Genomic DNA, 21,277 nt, shown 5'->3' on the forward strand with positions numbered 1-21,277 from the left:
GGGCAGGGGAGGGGGGCGAGGTGCCCTCTCACGCCCCGGGCCGAGGTGATGGAGGGGGGTAAGGGATGCTCGGGGGAGGGAATGGAGGGGGTTCGGGGGGGATGCAGGGGGTTCGGGGGAGGGAATAGGGGGGGTCTTCGGTGCGCTCCCCGCCGAGCCGGCTCCGCCGCCGGGCGGGGGCGGGGCGGGGCGGGGGAGCACCGCCCCCTCCCTCCCTCCCCGCCGTCGGGGCGGCCGCAGCGGCGCTGGGCGGCCGCGCTGATTCTGCCTCAGCCGAGCAGCAGCACCAGCACTAGCACTAGCAGCCGCCGCCATGAGGGAGCAGCTCAAGGGGTGAGGGGGCCGCGGGGAGCGGCAGGTGTCGGCGGGACGGGAACAGGGTCGGGACGGGTCGGGGATGGGGGCGCGGGGGCTCCCCGTAGCGGCCGCGGTCATTCTCCCGCCCGGGGAAGGTGGGGAGCAGCGTGGCTGAGCCCCGGCTGATGGACCGGGGTGGGGTGGGGGGGAGCGGCCGTAGCTTTCATTTATTGCGCCGAAAAGGTGATCTCGCTGCCCGATTTCTTCTGGGAACTCGGAACGGCGCCTAACCCCGCGCCTTTCCCCTCCCGGGCTGGCCGTGTCTGGTTGGAACACGTAGGAGATGGCGGTGGGAGGTGGCGGACACGCGTGGGGCTGACCCGGGCGGGCGCGGGCTGGCAGGGCGAGACCCCGGCATCGGGACGGGGAATCTGTGGCTGCGCCGGCGGTGCGGGGTGCGCCCGGGAGGCGCCGCAAAGGATGGGAATTGGCTCTTTGGCGTTTGTTCCTCGGGTTTTAAGGGAGAGCGCGGTGCGGTAAGACGTTACCTGTATAGCGCGGAGCCTGTCTCAGAACTTGGTTCAGGCGTGAACTTTAATAGAATTCCTCAAAACAAACGTGCTTAGAGATGTATTACTTTTCCCGGTGATTTCATGCTTAGAAATAATCTTTCAAGTGAACAGGCAGAAGAAGCCGGGAGGGGATTCCCTCTGGGCTACCGCATTGTGAGCGCTATATTTCTTGCTGGTACGTTATATTGTCTTTTAATAGCTATTGTAAAACACCTTGCAGGCTGGGACGCCAGCAGCGTCCCCAGTCCTCACCTTAAGCTGAAGTTGGGCTGAGAAGGGTTTTTTGCAGGCGTTAACACCTACAGAGCCGAGGAAACGAGAAACATGGTTCTGTGTGGGATCTTTGACCTTTTAGCACTAAGGAATTGTTTGAGGCCATGGCTGTTTGAGGCTGGATTTGACAAGAGCCTGCAGTGAAATTGCTTTGGCAGAAGTGGAGAGGGTAGGCTTTGAAAAGCAAATAGAGGAGGGGAGGGTAACAGCTGGGGGGGGGGTGGCTCACCAAGCCCTCGCTGCTGAGCAGGAATCTTTGCCCGTGACAGAGCGTACAAAATAAATGTTTAACAGCGAGGGGAGGAAAAAAAGAGTTACTATTCAGTGCTTGGCGGTTGATATTTGCCCTTCTTCTACTATTCATTTCCAGTATCGGCAAGAAACTCTAATATGTATTGGTGCCTGCCGTCAGCAGTCTTGATAAATCTCGCAAAAGCCAATAAAACATGCTAAAGTCAAATTCCCGCTGAAAAGACACTGATCCTTGGCTTAAACAGAAATAATCTCTGCACAGATCAGTAGTCTCTAGATTTACAGATGAAAACACTGGTCCTTTGTAAAGCACAAAGGAGTGCCACCTTTTAACATCACTAATACTTTCCATAGCGGTAACTTGTTTTATCAAAGGAATTAATGAAACACTGTAAAAAGACAACTATTAAGTCATCCTTGCAATCGCTGTCATCTACTGCTGAAAACATTTTTCTTTTAAATGAGCAGTAGTGTCTATTCATACAAACAATTTCGATTGCATTTAGGTTAGTTTAGTACAATCCAAACAACTCCATCATGTTTATTTTGGCTTTTTGACAACAGTCATAAGGTGATGGGGATAACCTTTTATTAATCTTGAAGCCAAAAGGTGAGAGGTATTGTAAATTGTGTTGTTTGAAAATGGATCAGTCCAGTGCTTTGTAAAATACTACTTCAATTTTGGCTCTTTCGTAAGTGTATGTAATTATTTATTTATTGCTATCTGATAGAATTTCTTATTCCATGCACGTTCAGTTTGTGTCGCATTTTCTAGTGAAGGGTGAGGGGAGAGGGGCAGCAGAACTGGCCCTGGTATCACCAATGAAGAGGGATCTAAGAGTTTAAAAAGGACTCTGCAGTTGCGACTTAAAAGTCTAGACTGTGGAGCCGAGCAGTGAAAACACATGAGACTGAATCCTAGATATACGTTTGGGTGGAAAAAAAAAAGGGGGGGGAGGAAAGAAGTGCAATCAAAAACAGTTAAAAGGTTTGTGAATGTTTCAGTGTGGTACATGCAGGAATGTTGGGGGGGGAGGAATTTACAGGAATTTGGGTGAGGGGGAGCATTGCTCTCCATTCCTCCTGCTGCTGGTGTTGCTCGTAAGTAATGTGAAAGGCAGGAAGATAAAATAACACTATTTTGTCCAAACTGGTCAAGTTATAACAAGGGAACTGTAATTCAGCTAGTGTGTCAGTTGGGATATCATCTCTCGACTTCAGGTTTTCAATCCTGTGTGTTATTGGCTCTGCTGACAGCGATGAGAGACAAATCTCTGCTGTTGGCAGGAACAGAGGAATTCACACAGGCATAGTGTGACAGAATTCCCCACATAAAAATTATCCTTGATAATATAATATAATCATCCTTTAATGAAGTGGTCCTGTGGTTCCCAAAGGATGTATTAAATGAAGACTATGCTTTCATCCCACTGAATTATCAGTGTATTTAGCGTGCCAGTCACACCAGTGCCTAGGTGTCACCATTATCCATTGCTGCTCTTCTCCTTTTCAGGCCTGGTTTTAATTTCCTTTCCACCTTTGCAGCTTAAGTCAGGTGAGAAAGAGAAAAATACACCACATGAGCCCACTTATATTTTTCTTTGTTGCAAACTGTTCACGATGTAAAAGCTAGTGATCAATTTAGTTGACCTAAATGTAGAGACAAATTGAGAAATGTATCCTCTGAGCGTGTGCAATATTGCAAAACCACTGGCCGCGTGCATTGATGCCTTTTTGTATTGGTGGTTTGTTGGAAAAGCATCTTGAGTACTTATTTCTGCACAGATTCTTGCCCTGCTTTAGCTGCTGCCAGTCAAGAGGACTTGCGCTACACTTCTCGTGTCTTCCTGACTTGCACAGGCTGTAAAGGGTCTTGTTCACTGGAGTTTGAAACTCTCTGGCGAAGGCTTTACTGCAGATCTATTAAGGATGCTACAGCATTCCCAAGTGTGGCTGAGGCTGCCTGAAACTGCTGAGCTGGCATTTCACTTCAGACGGTGTTCACAATAAGGGCATACACACAAATCCTCCCCCACTGGTCCAACCCCAAAGCTCACAATTAAATGGCCTTTGAAAATGGCAAAGAGGCTTATGAAGAATAGCCTCGATGGAATCTAACCTTTCCTGGAGCTGCCCTTGTGTGTGGAATCGTTGATAACTTTCCGAGCTGAAAACGTTCAGTTGAGAGGCAAACGCCTTTTAACGGGAGCGAAATAGCTGCAGCTTTCTTGTGTTCTGCATGTAAAGTACCAACAAAATCTGCCCTGGCTCGGTACGGGCACTCAACCTCTACAGGAATCACAGTGACCGAAGTGCAGTTGCCGTTAAAACCCTTGCTTTTTCTTGCAAGAGCTGCAGAGGTGGACAGATGGACGGACACTGGGTCTGGTACAGGGTGCGAGGCTGAGTGAGCTCCGCTGAGTTGCCAGTGGTGGCCACAGCAGCCGGGCATGGGTCACTCTGCCCCACAGGTAGTCGCTGCTGGGAAGGTGGCAGGGGCAAGAGGTATGGCTTCTACTGACTTGACTTTTATAGCCTAAAGGAAGGGGGATTTCCTCTTAAGTTGCAACTAAGTTTACAAATAAAGCAAAGGAGGGGAAGTGTACCTGCCCTGCACATTCAGCCTTAGTCACTTGCAGATGAAGTGAATAAAAGCATTCCTTGCAAAACGTGCATCTCCAAGGGGATTAATCTTATACCATGAAAGGAAAGCACACCGAGTAGTGGTTTGGCCTTACTGGTATTAAAAATATCTGAAAACAGTTGGAGTCCAGTGTTTCTTTGGCAATGGAAATTTCATTTACAAGATCTTAGGAAAATCAGTTACGTATTTTCAGGAAGATCAGTAAATGCCACAAGCTTAAACCATACACACTAAATTCACCGATACATGGTTGGTCCTTACCATAAAAAAAAATCAATAAATTACTCATCGGTGTAATGCTGATTAGTGATCAACCATAATATTTTTCCACTTCTAAGATGAAGTTCTTCTATCCAATGCAGGCATGGGATTCCACAATCCTGTATAGATACACCTTTGCCAGATAATTTATGACTTTTAAATATTTCAGTGGGGAATCAGTGGCTTTGAAGGCTACCAGGTTAACAGCTGTGGACTCTGGAGCGTCTGCTTTATCCATAGAGCAACCTGCAGCTGCCAAACTAATTTCACAGAGGAAAATTAGGCAGATTATTTTCAGATGTTTCTCATAACTGTGTGCGTAAGTTCTTTTTCTCATTTTTGCTACATGATTTGGCATACAGACCATGGTAGAGTTGCTATTCGAATATCCCGACTTTTGGGGCTACCTGCCCGTGAGGAAGCAAGCCAGGGTGGCCAGGCTCATGCCTGGGCAACTACTGATCTGGGACTTACATTGGGTGGGAACAAGCTGTGGTCCCACGTCTGTGGGTTTGAATGTTTGTTTATTTGGGTCTGCAATCCATTCACTTAAATTGTGACATCTCTGGCTACAGGGTGTTTCTGCGATGGGTGCGCTCCCTTCCTCTTTTCCTTTGGGTTGCCGTTGTATAAGCTTTTGGTAGCCAAGATTTTAGGGACTCAATGTGTAAATGAAACCATTTCTGGTTTTCTTCAAAAATGCGCTTTATACCTGGGTATGGTAAAAGCTGCTGGTGCTACATTCTCTCTGCAGAACCTGCCCGTACCAAGCGTGGTAGGAAGTTCAGGAGCTCGGGTGCAGGTGGCTTGGATCCGCACATTTTCACTTGAAGCTACCCAGTCATAGAATCATAGAATTGTTAGGGTTGGAAGGGACCTTAAAGATCATCTAATTCCAGCCCCCCTGCCGTGGGCAGGGACATCTCCCACTAGATCAGGTTGCTCAGAGCCCTGTCCAGCCTGGCCTTAAAAACTTTCAGGGATGGGGCATCCACCACCTCTCTGGGTAACCCGTTCCAGTGCCTCACCACCCTCATGGTGAAGATCTTCTTCTTAACATCCAGTCTGAATCGTCCCATCTCTGGTTTTAATCCATTGCCTCTGGACCTACCATTACCTGACATCCTAAAAAGTCCCTCACCATCTTTCTTGTAGACCCCCTTAAGATACTGGTAGGCCACTATAAGGTCTCCCCAGAGCCTTCTTTTCTCCAGACTGAACAACCCCAACTCTCTTAGTCTCTGCATTTCAAAAACCAGCCCAGGCTCAGATTTCTGAATGCGACTGCAACCACCTCCCTTAGCACGACTCATTTTTTACCAGAGCAAAGAACAAGACTGCCTTTGCTCATCTCGTGTCCTCCTCCCTCTTTCGCTGCCTTCAGCCACCGCAGGAATTAGGAAGGGGAGGGGATGCTGAGGCTGATGAGACAGGGCTTGTTTAAAAGCCTGCACTCAACTAGGGCAGAGCTATGGCAGCATTTTTTCCTTATGCTTAGTGCATGTCATCCCATTCATTCTTTCTTGCAGTTACAGAGCGAAATCTGGAAATATTATATGTAGTAAGCTACTGATTATATAGAGGTTACTGGGCCAGTAAAGTATTCACATGGATCAAATCAATAGCCTGTCTTTTAAGACCAAAATTAAATCATACTAAGAAAACATGGCATGATTTTCTTTTTCCCTTGGGTAGGGGTGGTGTTGAAGCGATTAATTGAAATTTTACCCCTTCTTAGCCTATAAAGGGTAAAGCTGTACTTGGGAGCATCACTGCCTCGAAAAGAGAACTCAAGGACTGTTTGTTCTCTAAAACAACCTCGCCGTATCAGTCTCCCGGCACACAGTTGGGTTGTACAGGTGCATTCAACCCCCTGGCTGGGCTGTGGTTTTAGTCTCTTGGAGCTGGGAGGTGTGTGTTCCAGGAGCCCCACAGCACCTGGGGATCAGGTCCTGCGCTCCTGCGTATTTTCTCCTGGATGATGCGTGTGTGTGTGTGTTGGAACCAGGACGTCTGCTTTTTAAGTACAGAAATTGCAAATGTGATTGCTCGGAACTGTGCACTATGTATGCGTTCCAGAATTTATTTTTTTATGAATGCTCATGGTCCTCTTTTAGTGTATTCTGTATGAACAGGACTTTATTTGATACAGGACAGATAAGGAAAATTTTCTTTCAAGTTTTCTAGGTTAGTGGAAACATGATCATGTTAGCTGATCGTGCAGTCATTAAAAAAAATAAATCATAAGATGGGTAACCTTAGGGAGACAGGAGTTGCTACTACTCCCGCTAACACTTTATTGTGTTGGCTTTCTCACACTGTGTATCTGTTGGCAACATGTTGTGTTGCAAAGCCGAAGACGGCCAGCCTCAATGCAGAGAGCGTCCAATTTACATTCTAGTCATACTGCAGCGTTTCATAACCCCGCTTTAGCTTTTCCCTGGCTTCCAAATAGCTCTGCTGCCTGACACTGCACAGGGACCTCCAGGGCAAAGGGAAAGGGCCTGGGAGTCCCGGGGAAGAAGAGGAGCAGCGATAGTCTTTGCTAGCAGAGAGCAGCAATGGAGGGGGGGGGTGTGTGTGTGTCAGTGGGCTGTTGCATGGGGGGGTTAGTGCAGATGTTTGGACCAAAAGGAAGGATGGCAGCCACCGCGTTGAGTAGCTCTTACCTACCGCTTGGGGAAGGGTGGGAAGGGCGCATAGGGGAAAGCAGGTCACAAACACCATGGATCTCTGTATCTGGTCAAAATTTCCATAAAGATTCAAGTACTAAACCCTTTTAAACATCTCGCCTCCAGTTTGGAGGAACTGGAGAGTAATCTGTACAAAACAAGTGTTTAAGAATTGGTCGGCGTGCTTACAGATTCCTCAAAACATTATGGCATATCTGAATTCTTGCTGTCTTTTTAAGATTAGCACTGTTTTTAATTTTGTTTCTTGAGCCCGTGCCTAAATAAAGCCCTCTGAGTTTAACATTTCATGTTGAAAGAAGATGTGCCTGCCGCTGCTGAGCCCCCCCTGCCAGAGCAGCTTAGGCTGTGGCTGGTGGGTCTGGCACCGCGCTCTGGTGCCCAACCTGGAGCACTTGCTGTGCCACCGAGAGAGCAATTCTACTTAACTAACTTTCACGTTTTGTATCGTAGCCATGAGACGCAAACGACCTGCTGGGATCATCCCAAGATGACTGAGCTTTACCAGTCTTTAGGTAAGACACCTCTACCAGTTGTTTGTTGTTTGGTTGTGTTTTTTTTTTTTGCCCAAAACAATGAATTTTCAAGGCAAGGATTTCCAGAAGTAGTAAAAACCAAAATGAAGTGGAAGCGAGAGGCAAGGCTTTTATCAAGGTTAAAATTTTCTGCAAGGGAAATATGCAAGGCAGAATAACGCATTTCAAACATGCAGTGGGAGAAATAATATTTCAATTAGCACATTTGGAATGTGCACTAGCTTTACGAAGTAATTTGAGTGCATTGTTGCAAACTCTTGCTGAAAGACTGGGACAGAAATGGTAAAAAAATCCTGAATCTTTTCACTGTCTAATCTACTTTACAAAAGGCAGATGAAAAAATCAAACCAAGCTGCTGTTAATGTTGACTTTTGGATGGTAGGAAGCCAATTGAAGCAATTTGCCAAACTGCGTTACCACTGCTTTATTTTTAAAGCACTTTCAATACTTGGAAGGCATGGCAGCTGTCATGATGTCATTTTGAATACCCAAATTGCATGCTTATTATGACTTCAGATGTGTCTCTCTGGTGGAGATTTTTTTTTTTTTATTTTTTAGCAGCTTTGGATTTTATTAACAGAAGCACATCTATAAGATAAAATAGGTTAATCCATGCTCTAGTAGAGGCTGCTTGGCAGACCATTTAATAGCTAACGCTTTGCTTTTAATGGTTCTGTTAATAAATAATGGAGGGTATAATAAAAATTAAGCTATTTCTCTGAAAGAAGTATCAGTGAATATGCTGCATTCATAAAGGAGGTTACGTCTGTACAGCACATGTACATAAACCAGCTTTAAACGAGCCAGCTTGAGCACTAGGGCAGTCAAATCTAGCATTCAGTGCAGGCTTATTTACCATGGTGAAAAATAGCTTAAATTATCTCCTGCTAAACTCTAGTTTAGCTGCTGCAAACAGTCTAATTATGCCAGCATAATCTATTTCAAGCTAACTCAGGTATCTCTATGGTGCTCTGCAGTTAAGGGCATACCAAAAATATTTTAGAAAAAGTGATATGATAAAATGGAATGAGACAGTGTGAAGATTTTTTTTCCTTATAGTATTAGCACTGTGGCGGCAATTTGTTTAAAAATTAACTAGAATACAGCTCTGTATGCCAAAAAGGGATATAAAATGTCTAAGTTCAGGCTAACGAAATGCAAAAGCAGACAAGTATTGACTTGCCATTTAATTATAATGTATTGCCCTGTTTGTCTCCTTTATATTTTTGCTCTTAAAGTGAGTGGTTTAAAAGATTCAGGACAAATAGTAATTGCACATGCAGACATCCATTTAATACAGGTAGATCTTCAAACAGTTGCCTGTTGGTTGAACCGCACTCTGACTCCACAGCCTTCTTTGATCCAGAGGTTGCATGATATTTCTGATACTGTTGGTCAGACCTAAAGTCCTGCGGCAACTCCTTTTCTTCTGGTATTTCCCCGTGTCAGCTACAGCACTCTTGAATATCAAGAAGTGGAAGGGTAGCTATATTTAAGGGAGAAGAGTGTCCTGATGGGTTCAGGTCAACGGTTCAAGAGATGTGTGACTGCTGAAGTCAGTTTGCATTTAGTTTCACTGAGTTTTATCACTATGAGCATCACCCAAATGTCAAGAGTTTAACATAGCCATATTTCTTACTGCATAAAGAGGGAACATGTTTAGGCAGATTTTGTTTCTTTTTCTCATAAAAGCCTGCTGGTTTTGTTTTGAGGAGAAAGGAATGTCCAAAGGACAGTCCTCTTTCTGGCTAGCCTTATTTCTTTTGGGGTTGAGACCAAGTGCTCATTAACATGGAAGTGATGCTGATTTTTAGCAAAGGATGTATAATGTGTATTTTTATTAGTAAGCTTAGTTGTTCATGTATGTGTACAAAACAGATTAGACAAGGTGATTCTTTGGGCACTGCCACATGGGGTAAAGCTTTGATAAAAGTGCTACTGAATAACCTACCAATTTTTTATTATTTTATTTTTGAACTGTGTGTATTCATCATTGCCTAACTCTTATACAAATTGCATAATACAAGCATAACCCGTTTAGTCTTGAGCAGAACCCTTGATGTATTTTCAGTGCTTTGCTTTGCCTCAGGTCAAAACGGTAATAATGGGATGTTTGAAGTCTTTTCAGACTGTTCAGTAATATTTTATCTGAGAAGATACTACTAGTAAAGTTGATTTTGTATTGCATACTCATTAAATCCTATTATTTTTACCCGACATTAGGATCCAAATTTTGCTTCTCATTCATATGAAGAAGCAAGTAAAGAGCTTAGTGCGTATGCATTTTAAAAATCTGGTAGAAAACGTGAATTCTGCAATCCGGGTAAATGTGAAAAATGACACCAAGCACATCAATGCTGTCATTTCCATTTTCCAACTCCTACACCTAGCCTGTAGGGAATAATTGTGCTATGTGATGTAGCTCTCTATATGTGCCAGTATATGATAATTTTATAGGGGATCCTTATGTCTAATTTAAATTCTTGCAAATTACTGAAAGCTTGATTTTTATTTTTTTTTAAGTGAATGAGGAAGGTGCAGCCTGGCACAAGGTAATGTTCTTCATCTGCCTATGTCTTTGAGACACAAGAGACTCCTCTGTAAGAAAAAGGAGTGATAATGGTTTTATTCTTCACGTATCCAATTCACATACCTACAAATTACTGCATTACATTTTGCTACAATAGATGAATTCCAAGTTTCAAACTTATTTGCTCAGCTTTTGGTCTTTAGAGGTTTGGGTGTTTATAAAAATGAAGCTAAATTACCTGGGAGCATTATTTGGTACTAATAAAAGAAGGTAGGAACATGCTGCATACAGTTTTGTACCTGATCAGATTGTCAGTCTGGGAAGTCCCGTATCCTGTCTTCAATAGGGACTGCATCAGAGAAAGCAGAAAGAACCCATAGGAAGAAATTACAAAATAACCTGCCCGCGAAGGAAGTATTCTCAAATTCTCTTTGAGCTCATATGCTGAAACATGGCTGTTTATAAAGATACTAGTAATAACTACAATATTTGATTCAAAATTTAATATGTGTGTCAAAAACTTGTAACTGGCTGTGTTTTTAACAGCAGCTTTTCCTTTTAGGATATTAAAATGCATGTTGTTGACTGCTCTTCTTTGTTAATTAAACAACATAGCATTTTATCAGTTTTAATGAAGCATCTAGTCCTGACTCAAGTTGGGCAATTTTCACTCCTCGCTTAATGTTATGGCTACTTAAAGTTACATAATAAACCATCAATATTAAATGCCTTAATTGTTGTTCAATGGTCAAGTCAAAGTGGCAACAGGTAGTTGCAATGATGACCTTAGGTGTGTCATTAGTGTATCTAGTAGATGTTGGTATGGATTAATTAAGTAGAAATTATACAAATTAAGAACACAGAATAAAAAATAAATGCTGAAATAGGAAAGGTAGTAAAAATCGATGATGTGTGAGTCTCAAAGGTTCAGAGGCTGACAGACATCCCTGGTTTGTATTAACACCGTTATGAGCCGCTCTCACGTTCTTCTGACTTCCCTCTGAAAGTCTTCAAAGTACCAAGAACCGCTCCAGCTGCTTTTCTTTCCAAAAGCAGTTCCCCTGCAGCAGATCTGCTTTTTTTTACGCTGTTCTTTTACAGCCCCCTTACAAATTTTCTCATCCTTCATGATGTCTCCAGGGCATCACTGAAATGAGAGTTTATGTTACTGCGTTGTCCTGAAGAGTTCAAGGACCTTTGGGTGAGGGGAGAGATGGGAAGACCAGGAATCAAAGTAGTCTAAGATTGCTTATTTTTTTTTCAGATTATCTTGTGAGAGTAAACATTTAATTGCAGGCAGTTTAGCTCAGAATGATGGTATTTTGCCTTTAAGCTGAAAATGAATCTAACCTTTGCAGTGATGGCCCAGGAGAACTTGGGCTGCTGTGCCATACTGTTAGTGTCCCTCTCTTCCAGCCTTCCCATGGAATGTCAGTACGAGTCTCCTCAAGGTGCATTAGTGTCACTGTGAACAGTAATTGCAGTAGCAGGATGCAGTCAGAAACATTGGCGTGTGCATCTGTTTATCTCTCCAAATTCACCAAGGCAAGACAAGAGGGTGAAAAACATTGTCACCCTTGCAGACTGCAGTGCGCTGTTGACAGCTCTCCATTTAATTTGGGGGGGGGGGTGTGCAGTGCTCTGTGGAATACATGGAAGAAATGCCGGAGTTGCTTAACACAAGGTAGGAGAATGCCAGAAGCCTCTCAGCCTCCACCAGGGCTTTTGGCAGCAGCTGCCATGTTCCTCTTACGACTGGCTGCTCTTGTGTGGCAATGTGAGCTTCCGACTCTGAATGACCAAGGTGGATAAACTTTTTTGATTTGTGTATTTTATAGAATGATAGAATGGTTTGAGTTGGAAGGGACCTTAAAGATCATCTAATTCCAACCCCCCTGCCATGGGCAGGGACACCTCCCACTAGACCAGGCTGCTCAAAGCCCCATCCAGCCTGGCTTTGAACACTTCCAGGGATGGGGCATCCACAGCTTCTCTGGGCAACCTGTTCCAGTGCCCAGAGATTTTGATTGCCCTTCTTAAATGCTGCCTGAAGAGGCTAAACTGCCTGTCTCTGCCATAATAGTTTTTATTACAAACTACTAAACCATGTATTTATTATGAGGTTTTATTCATATTCAACTAAATGTTTTCTGTGTTTGTACTAGTAAGACATGCCTATTGCACACATCAATCATTTGATTTCTACTGAAATCCAGTGTAATGATACCTATGGTTTTTCTTTAAAGATTGCTTATTCACTGACATCCTTTTCAAGCTGACTACAATCTGAATAATAAAACTCCTCTTTTCAGAAAATAGGATTGGTTGTGTTCTGTCAGCCTTCCATAGTAGTCAGACCTGGAGTAGGTCATTTTTGTAACAGTATGTGATTGCATTCTGTGTAGGCATACACCTAATAGACTTAACTGTGGCAGAGAAGTAGAAGTTAGGTGGTAGAAGTTAACCTTGTGTCCCTTGAAAATGAAACCATAGGCGTATTAGCAGTGAAGGAGGGTATTGCGGAGAAAGCAAAATAATGTTCTGTTATGGAATAGGTGACCAGTATGGGAACATTTTGCACAAGAGTATTGCAGTCCTGGTTTGCAAATGGACACCTTTCATTAATATTTTTGAAGTTGTTTTTTTGCTATTTATTCATTTTCGGTTTTTCCATTATAACTACTTCTGATCTAGCGTACATGATGGGTTTCTGACCTTTCTGACTGCAAACTCTACTTGCATCCAGACCCCATGATGGGGTATCACCCAGGCGTACATCATATCCTTTCTTACACTTTTGGGTTTGCAGGCTGAAGAAAAGCCATTATGTGCTAAGACTAAATTCCTAAAGGTCGTGTCAATTGGTCTGGTTATTGGGATGCTGGCACATGCTATGGTGCATCCATCCACTTGGTCTAGATGCAATCATCAGTAGGATTTTGGTGCCCTGGGTACCTCCCACTCATAATTTGCTGAAACAGTATCAGCTTTTTTTACTCAGTGGTACAGGTCTGGTACAGCGTGCCCTGTTGTTTCATGGAGACTGGTTAAGCTGTATGTCTGTGTGTGTATTAACACTGTTTACTGTTATTTATTCTCAAAGCAATGTAGATGATAGTGTTAATTATTGTTATAATAAAAGAGTCAATAGCTGAGACTCAACCGATGTTAAGCAGTGTTACTTGATTAATTTATCTCCTTTGTGCATTTGTCTCATTTGCATTTTTAAATTACAATTCCTAAAGAGGTGATATATGTCACTGTAGGGCATCATTAAAAGATTTATATATGGGGTTTGGGCAGCAGGAATAAACCCCGTATTCTTATCAGCTGGTCAGGGAATCACAGTGGTATTGAATCGATGTGAGATGAAGCTTCTTGAGAAGTCAAGAGTGCCATTAATGTCTGATGAAACATGAAAGCTTAGTGGCTGGTAGTGGAATTATGGTCCATTCAGGACTGTACAGTAAACAGTTTTTAACCTCTGTTAGATAGGCACTGTCAGAGACAACAGGGACATGAAATTCCCAAAATAGTTTATCCACTGCAGGCAGTGTATTTATGAGCAGCTATATGAACGTGCCACAGGCTATGGTTGAGTAAGTATTTCAGGTTTGGAGGTATATCACTGTAGGTTCACCTTTTTTCCTGTGCAAATAAGTGAGAGTAAAAAAAAAAACAAACCCAAACAAAACCAAACTAAAACAACAAGCAACCCTCAAAACTCCATAAATCCTATATCCTATTAAGTGAAGATGAGAATTTGACCTGATGACATCTAATATCTGTCAAAGAATTTAGTTACTAACTTTCCAAGTTTTACTCTTGGAGATAGTTATCACCTGAAGCATGTAACTTGATCTTTTCAGTATGATGGTGTCCAGGCAGTGAGAAAATTATTGTCCATAAAATGAAGTGTAGTGGCTGTGTTTTTCCCTTACTAATTAAAAAACAATTGTAATATTCATAGAATCATAGTCTAGGTTGGAATGGACCTTTAAGATCACAATAATACAAACAAGTAACCCTCTTTGAAGTAAAAAACAAGGTGGTTTCCAGGTAGAAAGGCCTTCCTGAGATGCCTTCAGTTTGCATTGTGTGTGTGAGAGACAAATTGCATGAACAACCTTTGACAGGAGGTAGTGTGTCCCGTCCCAGAGCTTTTAAACACTCATTGAGATTAGTCTGCTGTAGAGGACAGTGCGCTATCAGATGAAACATCCCAGTCATTCAGCGCTCTTAGCAGCTGGGGCAGCTGCAGAGTGGTTAGTCTGTTCTAAGAACCACCATGGAAAGCTCTTCAGTTATAACACCTCACTTAAAACCTGTTGTCGGTGTTATAGATGTGACTATTTCAGAATAAAAATAAATATTCCTCCATGCTGGATGCTATACTTCTTGTTAAATATGTTCTTTTTTTGAAAACTTTGTTTGTCTTTGATTTTTTTTTTTTTTTATTGCTTTTAGTTGCTTACCAACTTATTTTGTGCAGTAAGGCTCAAGCATACGAGGATCTGGTTTTCCTCTTAAAATAATACTCATCCCAATGTAAAATCTGGAATTTAGCATGGGAGGATTTAAGAAAAATTAATCTACAACATCAGGTGGTTCAAATTTTTTTGAGACAAATTACTTACCTCCTCAGAAGTCAGTGGGGTTTTTTTAACCTGGCTGTCCACTGTCAAAAGGATGTGTTATGTGTAGCTACTGCTGTTTCTACGATACTGTAGAATACAATACCACATTGGAAAACGTGTTGATGAGGCTGTCTTAGCTCTTTTGAGGAAGAACATAGCCCTTATGTTTTGTGATTTCTCACAACATGCAGAATTATGGAGAAAAGGTTAGGACTTAATTTTCTGATCATCTTTCCATAATATTTCTGATTTGAGTTCTTCCTTTGAGCAGGCTGGAGTCCTCTTCGTTAAAGCTGCATGTGTAACAACAGCACTAGTTCTTGTTCAATGTTACTCATATTAATATGAATGAACATAAGAATATGAGCATGAACATCTTTATATGTTGGAGGCACATGATGGATGTGGAGGAGATCACTTTTCTAGAAAACCTGCTTCCTACCACATTATTTGCCCTGAAGCAAAGGGAGGCACTTGTCTTGTCATGTCTATAATGAAAAGAAGAAAGCAGCGAAAGGAGATTTCCTGATTTCTGAGAGTAACTGATGCTTTAGCACTCAGAACTCCTTTCACCACGATGGTGGGAGGGCTGCAGGAGAAGCTTAGGAAGGTCATGGAGAGATCTTACTGTTGTGTTGGTGGGAATTGTTCATTGTTGCCAAGGCATTCGCTGTAAGCACCTGACCCATCTTACAGGTCTCCTGTAACACAATGTTAAATTTTCTCCCCTAGAAAGATTTATATCCCCTTGAACAGAGCAGTTGTTCATGGCTGAGTGATGGGAGAACAATGATTTCTATTTGCTCTGGGATGTAACTATGAGTGTCACCAAATACTCCCGTGTGATCTTTTCCTCAGTCTGTTCTGTTCCAGGGGCCAGGTGACCTCTTCACTACATTGTTGTTTCAGACCACAGATTATGTTCTTGAGCATTTACACTTTCTGATCACAGCTTGGAAGTTACCTTCTGAACGAGGACTGGGAGTATCATTAAACAACTTGCAAAAGTCTTATATACTCCAAAGGCTTTTCAGCCCTCTGACCACCTCGTTTGGATGATGAGATGGTGAATAATTTCAAGGAATGGGAGGAAAGGGCTGGAGAAAAGATTACATGGTATTCTGAGCTCTCTGACCTCTTCAGAGATGATAAAAGCTTTGGAGTCAAGGCTTAGTGGGCCCTGACTCTTTTAGTGGGCTGTTTGGGAGTGGAGAAAGCATCAGATATTTTCCTCAGGACCCAAGAAGGGGGGGGGGGGGAACCCCACAGGGAAGAAGGAACTAGTGGTGTTTCCATAGGAGGGTTGCTGCTGCTTGAGCCACCTTCCTTCCTCCTCCACACGTTCCCAGCAGCGGCAGCTGGCTTGCGGCCAGGCAGTGCCGTCTGCTGCCTCGCTCAAAGTCTCCTCCCTTGCTGTTCGTGGTGATGTTACCTCCAACGCTCCCGAGCCCAGTGACCGCATCTCATTCCCTGACAATCTTATGTTCCACGGTTCATTTAAATAGGGTCATATGCCAGCAAGGGAAATATTTTAAACCCCATTAGGAGCAGACTGGGCCCCCCCAGTTGCTCCACAGAGCAACATGTTCTTTGTAGCAGTAGCTCTGGGGGAGGAAAGACACCACTGACAGTTTCATAGGAGTAGGTGGGGGGAAAAGCTAAATCATTAAGATCCAGCAACCTCAAATGACCGTCACCACCTGGTAAGAGGGCCGTCCATCAGGAGCATGGAAGTGGTGGTGTAACAAAGACAGGAGGTGAGCAGTTGACACGGGGACAGTAAGTGGGCATGGGCTACTACTGATAACAGCCACGAAGGTGGGAAGGAGAAGCATGGGATGGCTACACTTAGCCTCATCACGTAGAGCCAAAAGCAGACATTGCTGATGCTTTCCCAACACCTGAGGTGAGGGCTCCGAAACGAGCTCCTGACATTGCTTGTTGATCATTTACAGCAGATGCTTCTTGGCAGCACAGACGTTAAGGATGATAACAAAATCAGTATGTATTACATATACAGGAAAATAGGTGTAAGCTACAGCACTTTCAGGATTAAATGTCTTCATGGGTTGTACTTTCTGCCTTGATCAAGGCCTGAAATATGCATATATATTTACTAATATTTCTTAAAATGTGAATAATAAGTAGAGAAGCTTTTTTTCAGAATACTCAGGGGAAGTTTAGGGAAGACTGCTTCATTTTATCAAAAGCTAGCCGTAATCTAATATATATTATTTTCCAGAATACGAGTGCAGATTTACAACAAGAGTACAAAATGTAACTGAAATTGCAGTGTGTTTGTGAGAGACTGCTTTATTAATTTCCCTTCAAGACAAATTAAGTCACTTCATTTAAATTGCTCACTGTATTCCCTGCCACGTTAAGGCTTCTGAACCTGTCAGGATGATTGTGAGAGTGGGAGCTGGCAGAAGCAATACACAGGAGAACTGCCCATTAAAAAGGTGCATGGAACTGTGTAAAGGAAAAGAAATGATACACAAAGCTGAAACTTCTCCTTCCGCTGTAAGACATGTTTTAGAAATGTTCCACAGCTTTTAATAAGGTATACAAAATTACTGCATTAGTCTCAAATTAGTCTTTCAGAACAGATTAATTAAAAGCAATGGAATCGAGACTATATTCCCTCTGCTACCTACGCCTGTACAGCATTGTAAGTGATGCTGGGATAGTCGTACCCAAGCTACCACATTGCGAACAGCTTTATAGCGCCTCGGCGCCTATGCCAGCAAGGAACTGTTTTGGTTTTGCCCTGTTTTTCATCATATTATTTCTCTAAGAGTCTGCCAGGCTTAGAGGCAGCTTATTGGGCTAAATGGACCTTTATTCTGAGCCAGTACGTTTTTTTAATGTTATTTTTGTATTTACACAGTAGTTTACATTTTCCAAACGCATTCCCATCGTTAACTCCTTAAGCCCCTGTGGGTTTCATGAGGAAATTAAATGCGTTCATCAGTGTTGCCGGGTGCTGAAACTGGCTGGCACAGACAGTTCGCTTCTGTGCTAGAAAACCCTTAAATTACAAGATGCCAACCGCTCTGTTGGGAAAGGTCCCTAGGCGGTTCAAATGCCCAGGAGTGTCTGTGCCCAGGAGTTAGTTGGGTAGGTGACAGGGCCAGGAGCGTGCCAGCAGTGGTGTGGTTTTTCAGCGGTGGGGGTGACGGGAGCGTGCCCCCCCCCGCCACTCCTGAGTTCCCCAGGCCCCGCAGCATCCCTGGGAAGAGCTGGCAGTGCCACTTAGGAAACAGCGTCTGTTCATCGACTTGCCCTTGTCGATTTGCGTGCTCGCTTCTGCATCCCGAGTTCGATTCTGAACAGCGCAAGCGGTGGTGTGTTTGCACCGCAGTCTTGGTATGCCAGGTCTAGTTGTAAATTACGAGTTAGCTGATGTACTGGTACTGATGGCAGGAATTCAGACACAGCAGTTTCTACCTCACTTTCAGTGAATTTTATGTTCATTCTCGTAAATGGGGTTTGGCCAAGGCCACCCTCAGCAAAGCCAGGGACAAGATTAGAATAAGGCCATCTTCCTCATTCTGGTTTCACCACAGAGAAAAGGTGCAAATGCAGTTTGCTGGCCAGATTTGGTCCAAGACAACCCCTCCTTTATTTTCAGTTTTAGAATACAGATGAGTTGCTGTGCCTTGCTGTGGAGATAAGCAGAATTCGGTGCGGGATAACGTTCAAGTAGCCGATACTGAGCCTCCTGAGGGCCGAGGGGCTTATAGAAGTTCTGGTGTGGTGTGACTGGTTTGGTGTGTGGCCCACCTCGTCCCTGCAGCGTTACAGGAGGTTTTTGCAAGCTGTGGTTAAACTATTCAGTGGGGACTTGTGCTGATGTCCTTATTTTGTTAACCACATGAGAAGGCTCCAGCAAAAATCGTGCCGCACCGTGTGTTCCGTGCTGGGTCCCATTCCCCACTGTGCTGCCACAGCCCACCAGCTCCCCGCCGGTTCGGAGGTGGGAACCTGGGAACTCACCTGGCTGGGTGAGCTGGCTTCTCACCAGGAAGGCTCTACATCTCGGGGCATGGCTGGGATCTGCTTGGATGGAAAGCACAAAAGTGTCATTGTTGTTTTCCGAAAGTTTTTTTCAGCAGTAGCTGGGAGTCGCCGCCTTTTCCCTGGGCAGAGCTCTTCTCTGCATCGGGCAGACAAGGAGGAGTTTCAGGTTCTTATCTCTCTCTCAGTGCCTGCGGTGTGAAAGGCTGCCGTGTTTTCAGACAACACTACTGCAGTCACTGATGTTGTCCTTTCAAGGGCTCTTAAGTTCAGTGCCTTTGAAGGAAAGGAAGTAACACTTCAGGACTTACTCTCTTTCTTTTGGATGATTATTTATGAAGATTTGAGGGCTTTTGCTTAGTGAAGTAGAGTTTCTAATGTACTTTTTTTGTTTTCCCTCTGTTCTTTTCACTGATGACTATAGTCTAGTTCAGCTTAACAGTGTCTTTGTGAGTCTGGTTGTTTCTAAGGTGCAAAGCTGGTCACTTATTTTACTATTTCCCCTCTACAGCTGACCTGAACAACGTCAGGTTCTCTGCGTACAGGACTGCCATGAAACTCCGCAGGCTGCAGAAAGCCCTCTGCCGTAAGTATGTGCCTGTGCCTCGCCTGCTGCCGGGAGGACTTTATGACAACGCACAACTTTATTCACAACCTTCAGAAGCAGAAAAACACCACCACACGTACCCCCAGCTCTGCCCGGTGCATGGAATCCTCTCACCCGAAGGGTCTTCTGCTGCCACCAGTTTGCACATTCCTTATAAAACCAAAGTGCTGAGTGGTCTGCAGATCTGTCCCTTGCAAGACAGAGCGGTGGATCAGAAACAAAACTAACATCTCCTACGTATTTCTTATCTTTACACTCCTTAGCTGGGTATCTTCCCTGTGCTCATTACTGGAGCCATGTCCTGTGTCAGCCACAGCTCTACATCTCAACGCCAAAGAAACAGGGATTGTAGTGGATTGGGAATGGTGTGAGTTCGGCTGAAATAATCGCTCCAGAGCTGGAGTTGTTAATGGCTTGTTAAGTTGAAGCTTGAACCCGGAGGGGCTGTTGCCTTTAAATGAGATCATCGCAGTAAACATTTAGCTTGGTTTTTCCCCAGCTTTTGGTTATGTTCAGAAGTCTCTCATCAGCCATACATTTGTGGTGTGCGTGTTCTAACATTTTAATTCTGTCAACTGGTGTATGGTGTTCTACTTGTCACTAGAGTTATGTTTCTTTTTCAGCTTATTGTAACCTGATAGCTAAATAATTTGCTTGTAGTTTTCTTGGTAGGCTAATCAGTTGCCAAAGCAAGCAGTCTATTAGGTGGTACAGTTTAGGAGGTTATTAAAATATTTTAACATTCACCATTCGGCATTTAATTACAGGGTTAAGTTTCTGACACAGTTGCAAATGTCTCAACTGTTGATTTACCTCAAGTTTGGATTTGTGCTCACATGCTTTCTGGAACTGTGTCAAACCTCGATATTTTTGAGCATGTTTACTTTTAGGCTTATAAGCATGGGTGAATTCTACTAGTGAACAGACTTAATTTCTGAATGTATGAAAAAATAGAAATGAAAAAAAACCAACCAGTAAGTGACAATTCTTGTAACACAATGAAAGGTTTCAACATGAATGCGGTGACAATGAATTTTGATGATCAGAAATACAAGCATCTTTCCATGGTGCAGCACTCCTGCCACGTTCATTGTGGAAAGGTAAAGAAATTGGAGTGATACGCAGTGACAGGTATTGACAATCAGTGCAGCACTGACGGAGGGGAATAAAATATTTGGAATTACAAGTTTCTCTGGCAGGCAGTGCACAAGTGTAACTTGTAACAGGCTTTTATGGCTGAAAGTGCAAAACTTTGTGTGCTATTTTATCTGATTCCTACCACTAAATAATTCCAAGTCATCTTGGACTTTACAGTGTGGAATTGTAGTTGTGTGCTGAAGTCAGTTCATCTCTCGAGGTTACACTTAGGTAGATTTTCTGAGAATGGATGTTTTCAGAGACATGCAGTGGTACTTAGAGTGATTACTTTAGCACATTCTTCATACTTGTATCTAAGGAAAACTATTTAAGGAATTTGGTTAGCAGTCTTTGTTCTTACAAATATTTTTGCTTGGAGACACCATCTTTTTATTTGTGGATTCTATGATTTCAATGTCGCTTGTGAACTCAGTTTAATTAGATTAAAAAAAAAAAAAACAACAACCCATTACAAAATTCTTTTTCTGCAGTTTGGCAGTAATAGAAACAGAGCACAGTGCTGGGTTTCAGGGCTTCTACACATAGCCAAAAATCCCTAGATTCCACCTGCAGTAGGTGCTGCTTTCATCTCTTAGTTTTTATTTCAGATTTAAAATAGCATGAGTTAAAAAAAAAAAATTAAATATATATAATTTTCTGCAAACTTCATAGAAAGCAGAGCAACGTTGTCTGCTGAGGAGCGCTCTGAAGATGTGCGCACAATAGAAGGCCTGCAGAAGCGGAGGTGCAGCCTATTCCTCTGTGGCAAGAACAGAAACACTTTTAAAAATGAACTCTTCTTAGACTTACTTCTTTTCAGT

General features: G+C 43.3%; 1 protein-coding gene across 13 annotated transcripts in view; it reads left to right on the top strand.

Annotated features, from left to right (window-relative positions):
• The window catches only part of DMD (dystrophin), a 1,292,219-nt gene that overhangs the window by 1,203,679 nt on the left and 67,263 nt on the right, over positions 1–21,277 (top strand). For 8 of the 13 annotated variants that reach the window (XM_074604145.1, XM_074604126.1, XM_074604154.1 and 5 more), the window contains 2 exons: positions 7,443–7,504; positions 19,224–19,298. In XM_074604145.1, the coding sequence (XP_074460246.1) occupies positions 7,443–7,504; positions 19,224–19,298 (137 nt within the window). Of the gene's footprint in view, positions 1–221; positions 334–7,442; positions 7,505–19,223; positions 19,299–21,277 lie in introns of those variants that run through there. The other 5 variants (XM_074604198.1, XM_074604208.1, XM_074604182.1 and 2 more) reach the window with 1 other exon arrangement.

This window comes from Larus michahellis, chromosome 1, assembly GCF_964199755.1.
Source record: "Larus michahellis chromosome 1, bLarMic1.1, whole genome shotgun sequence".
In the NCBI taxonomy this organism is placed as follows: Eukaryota; Metazoa; Chordata; class Aves; order Charadriiformes; family Laridae; genus Larus; species Larus michahellis.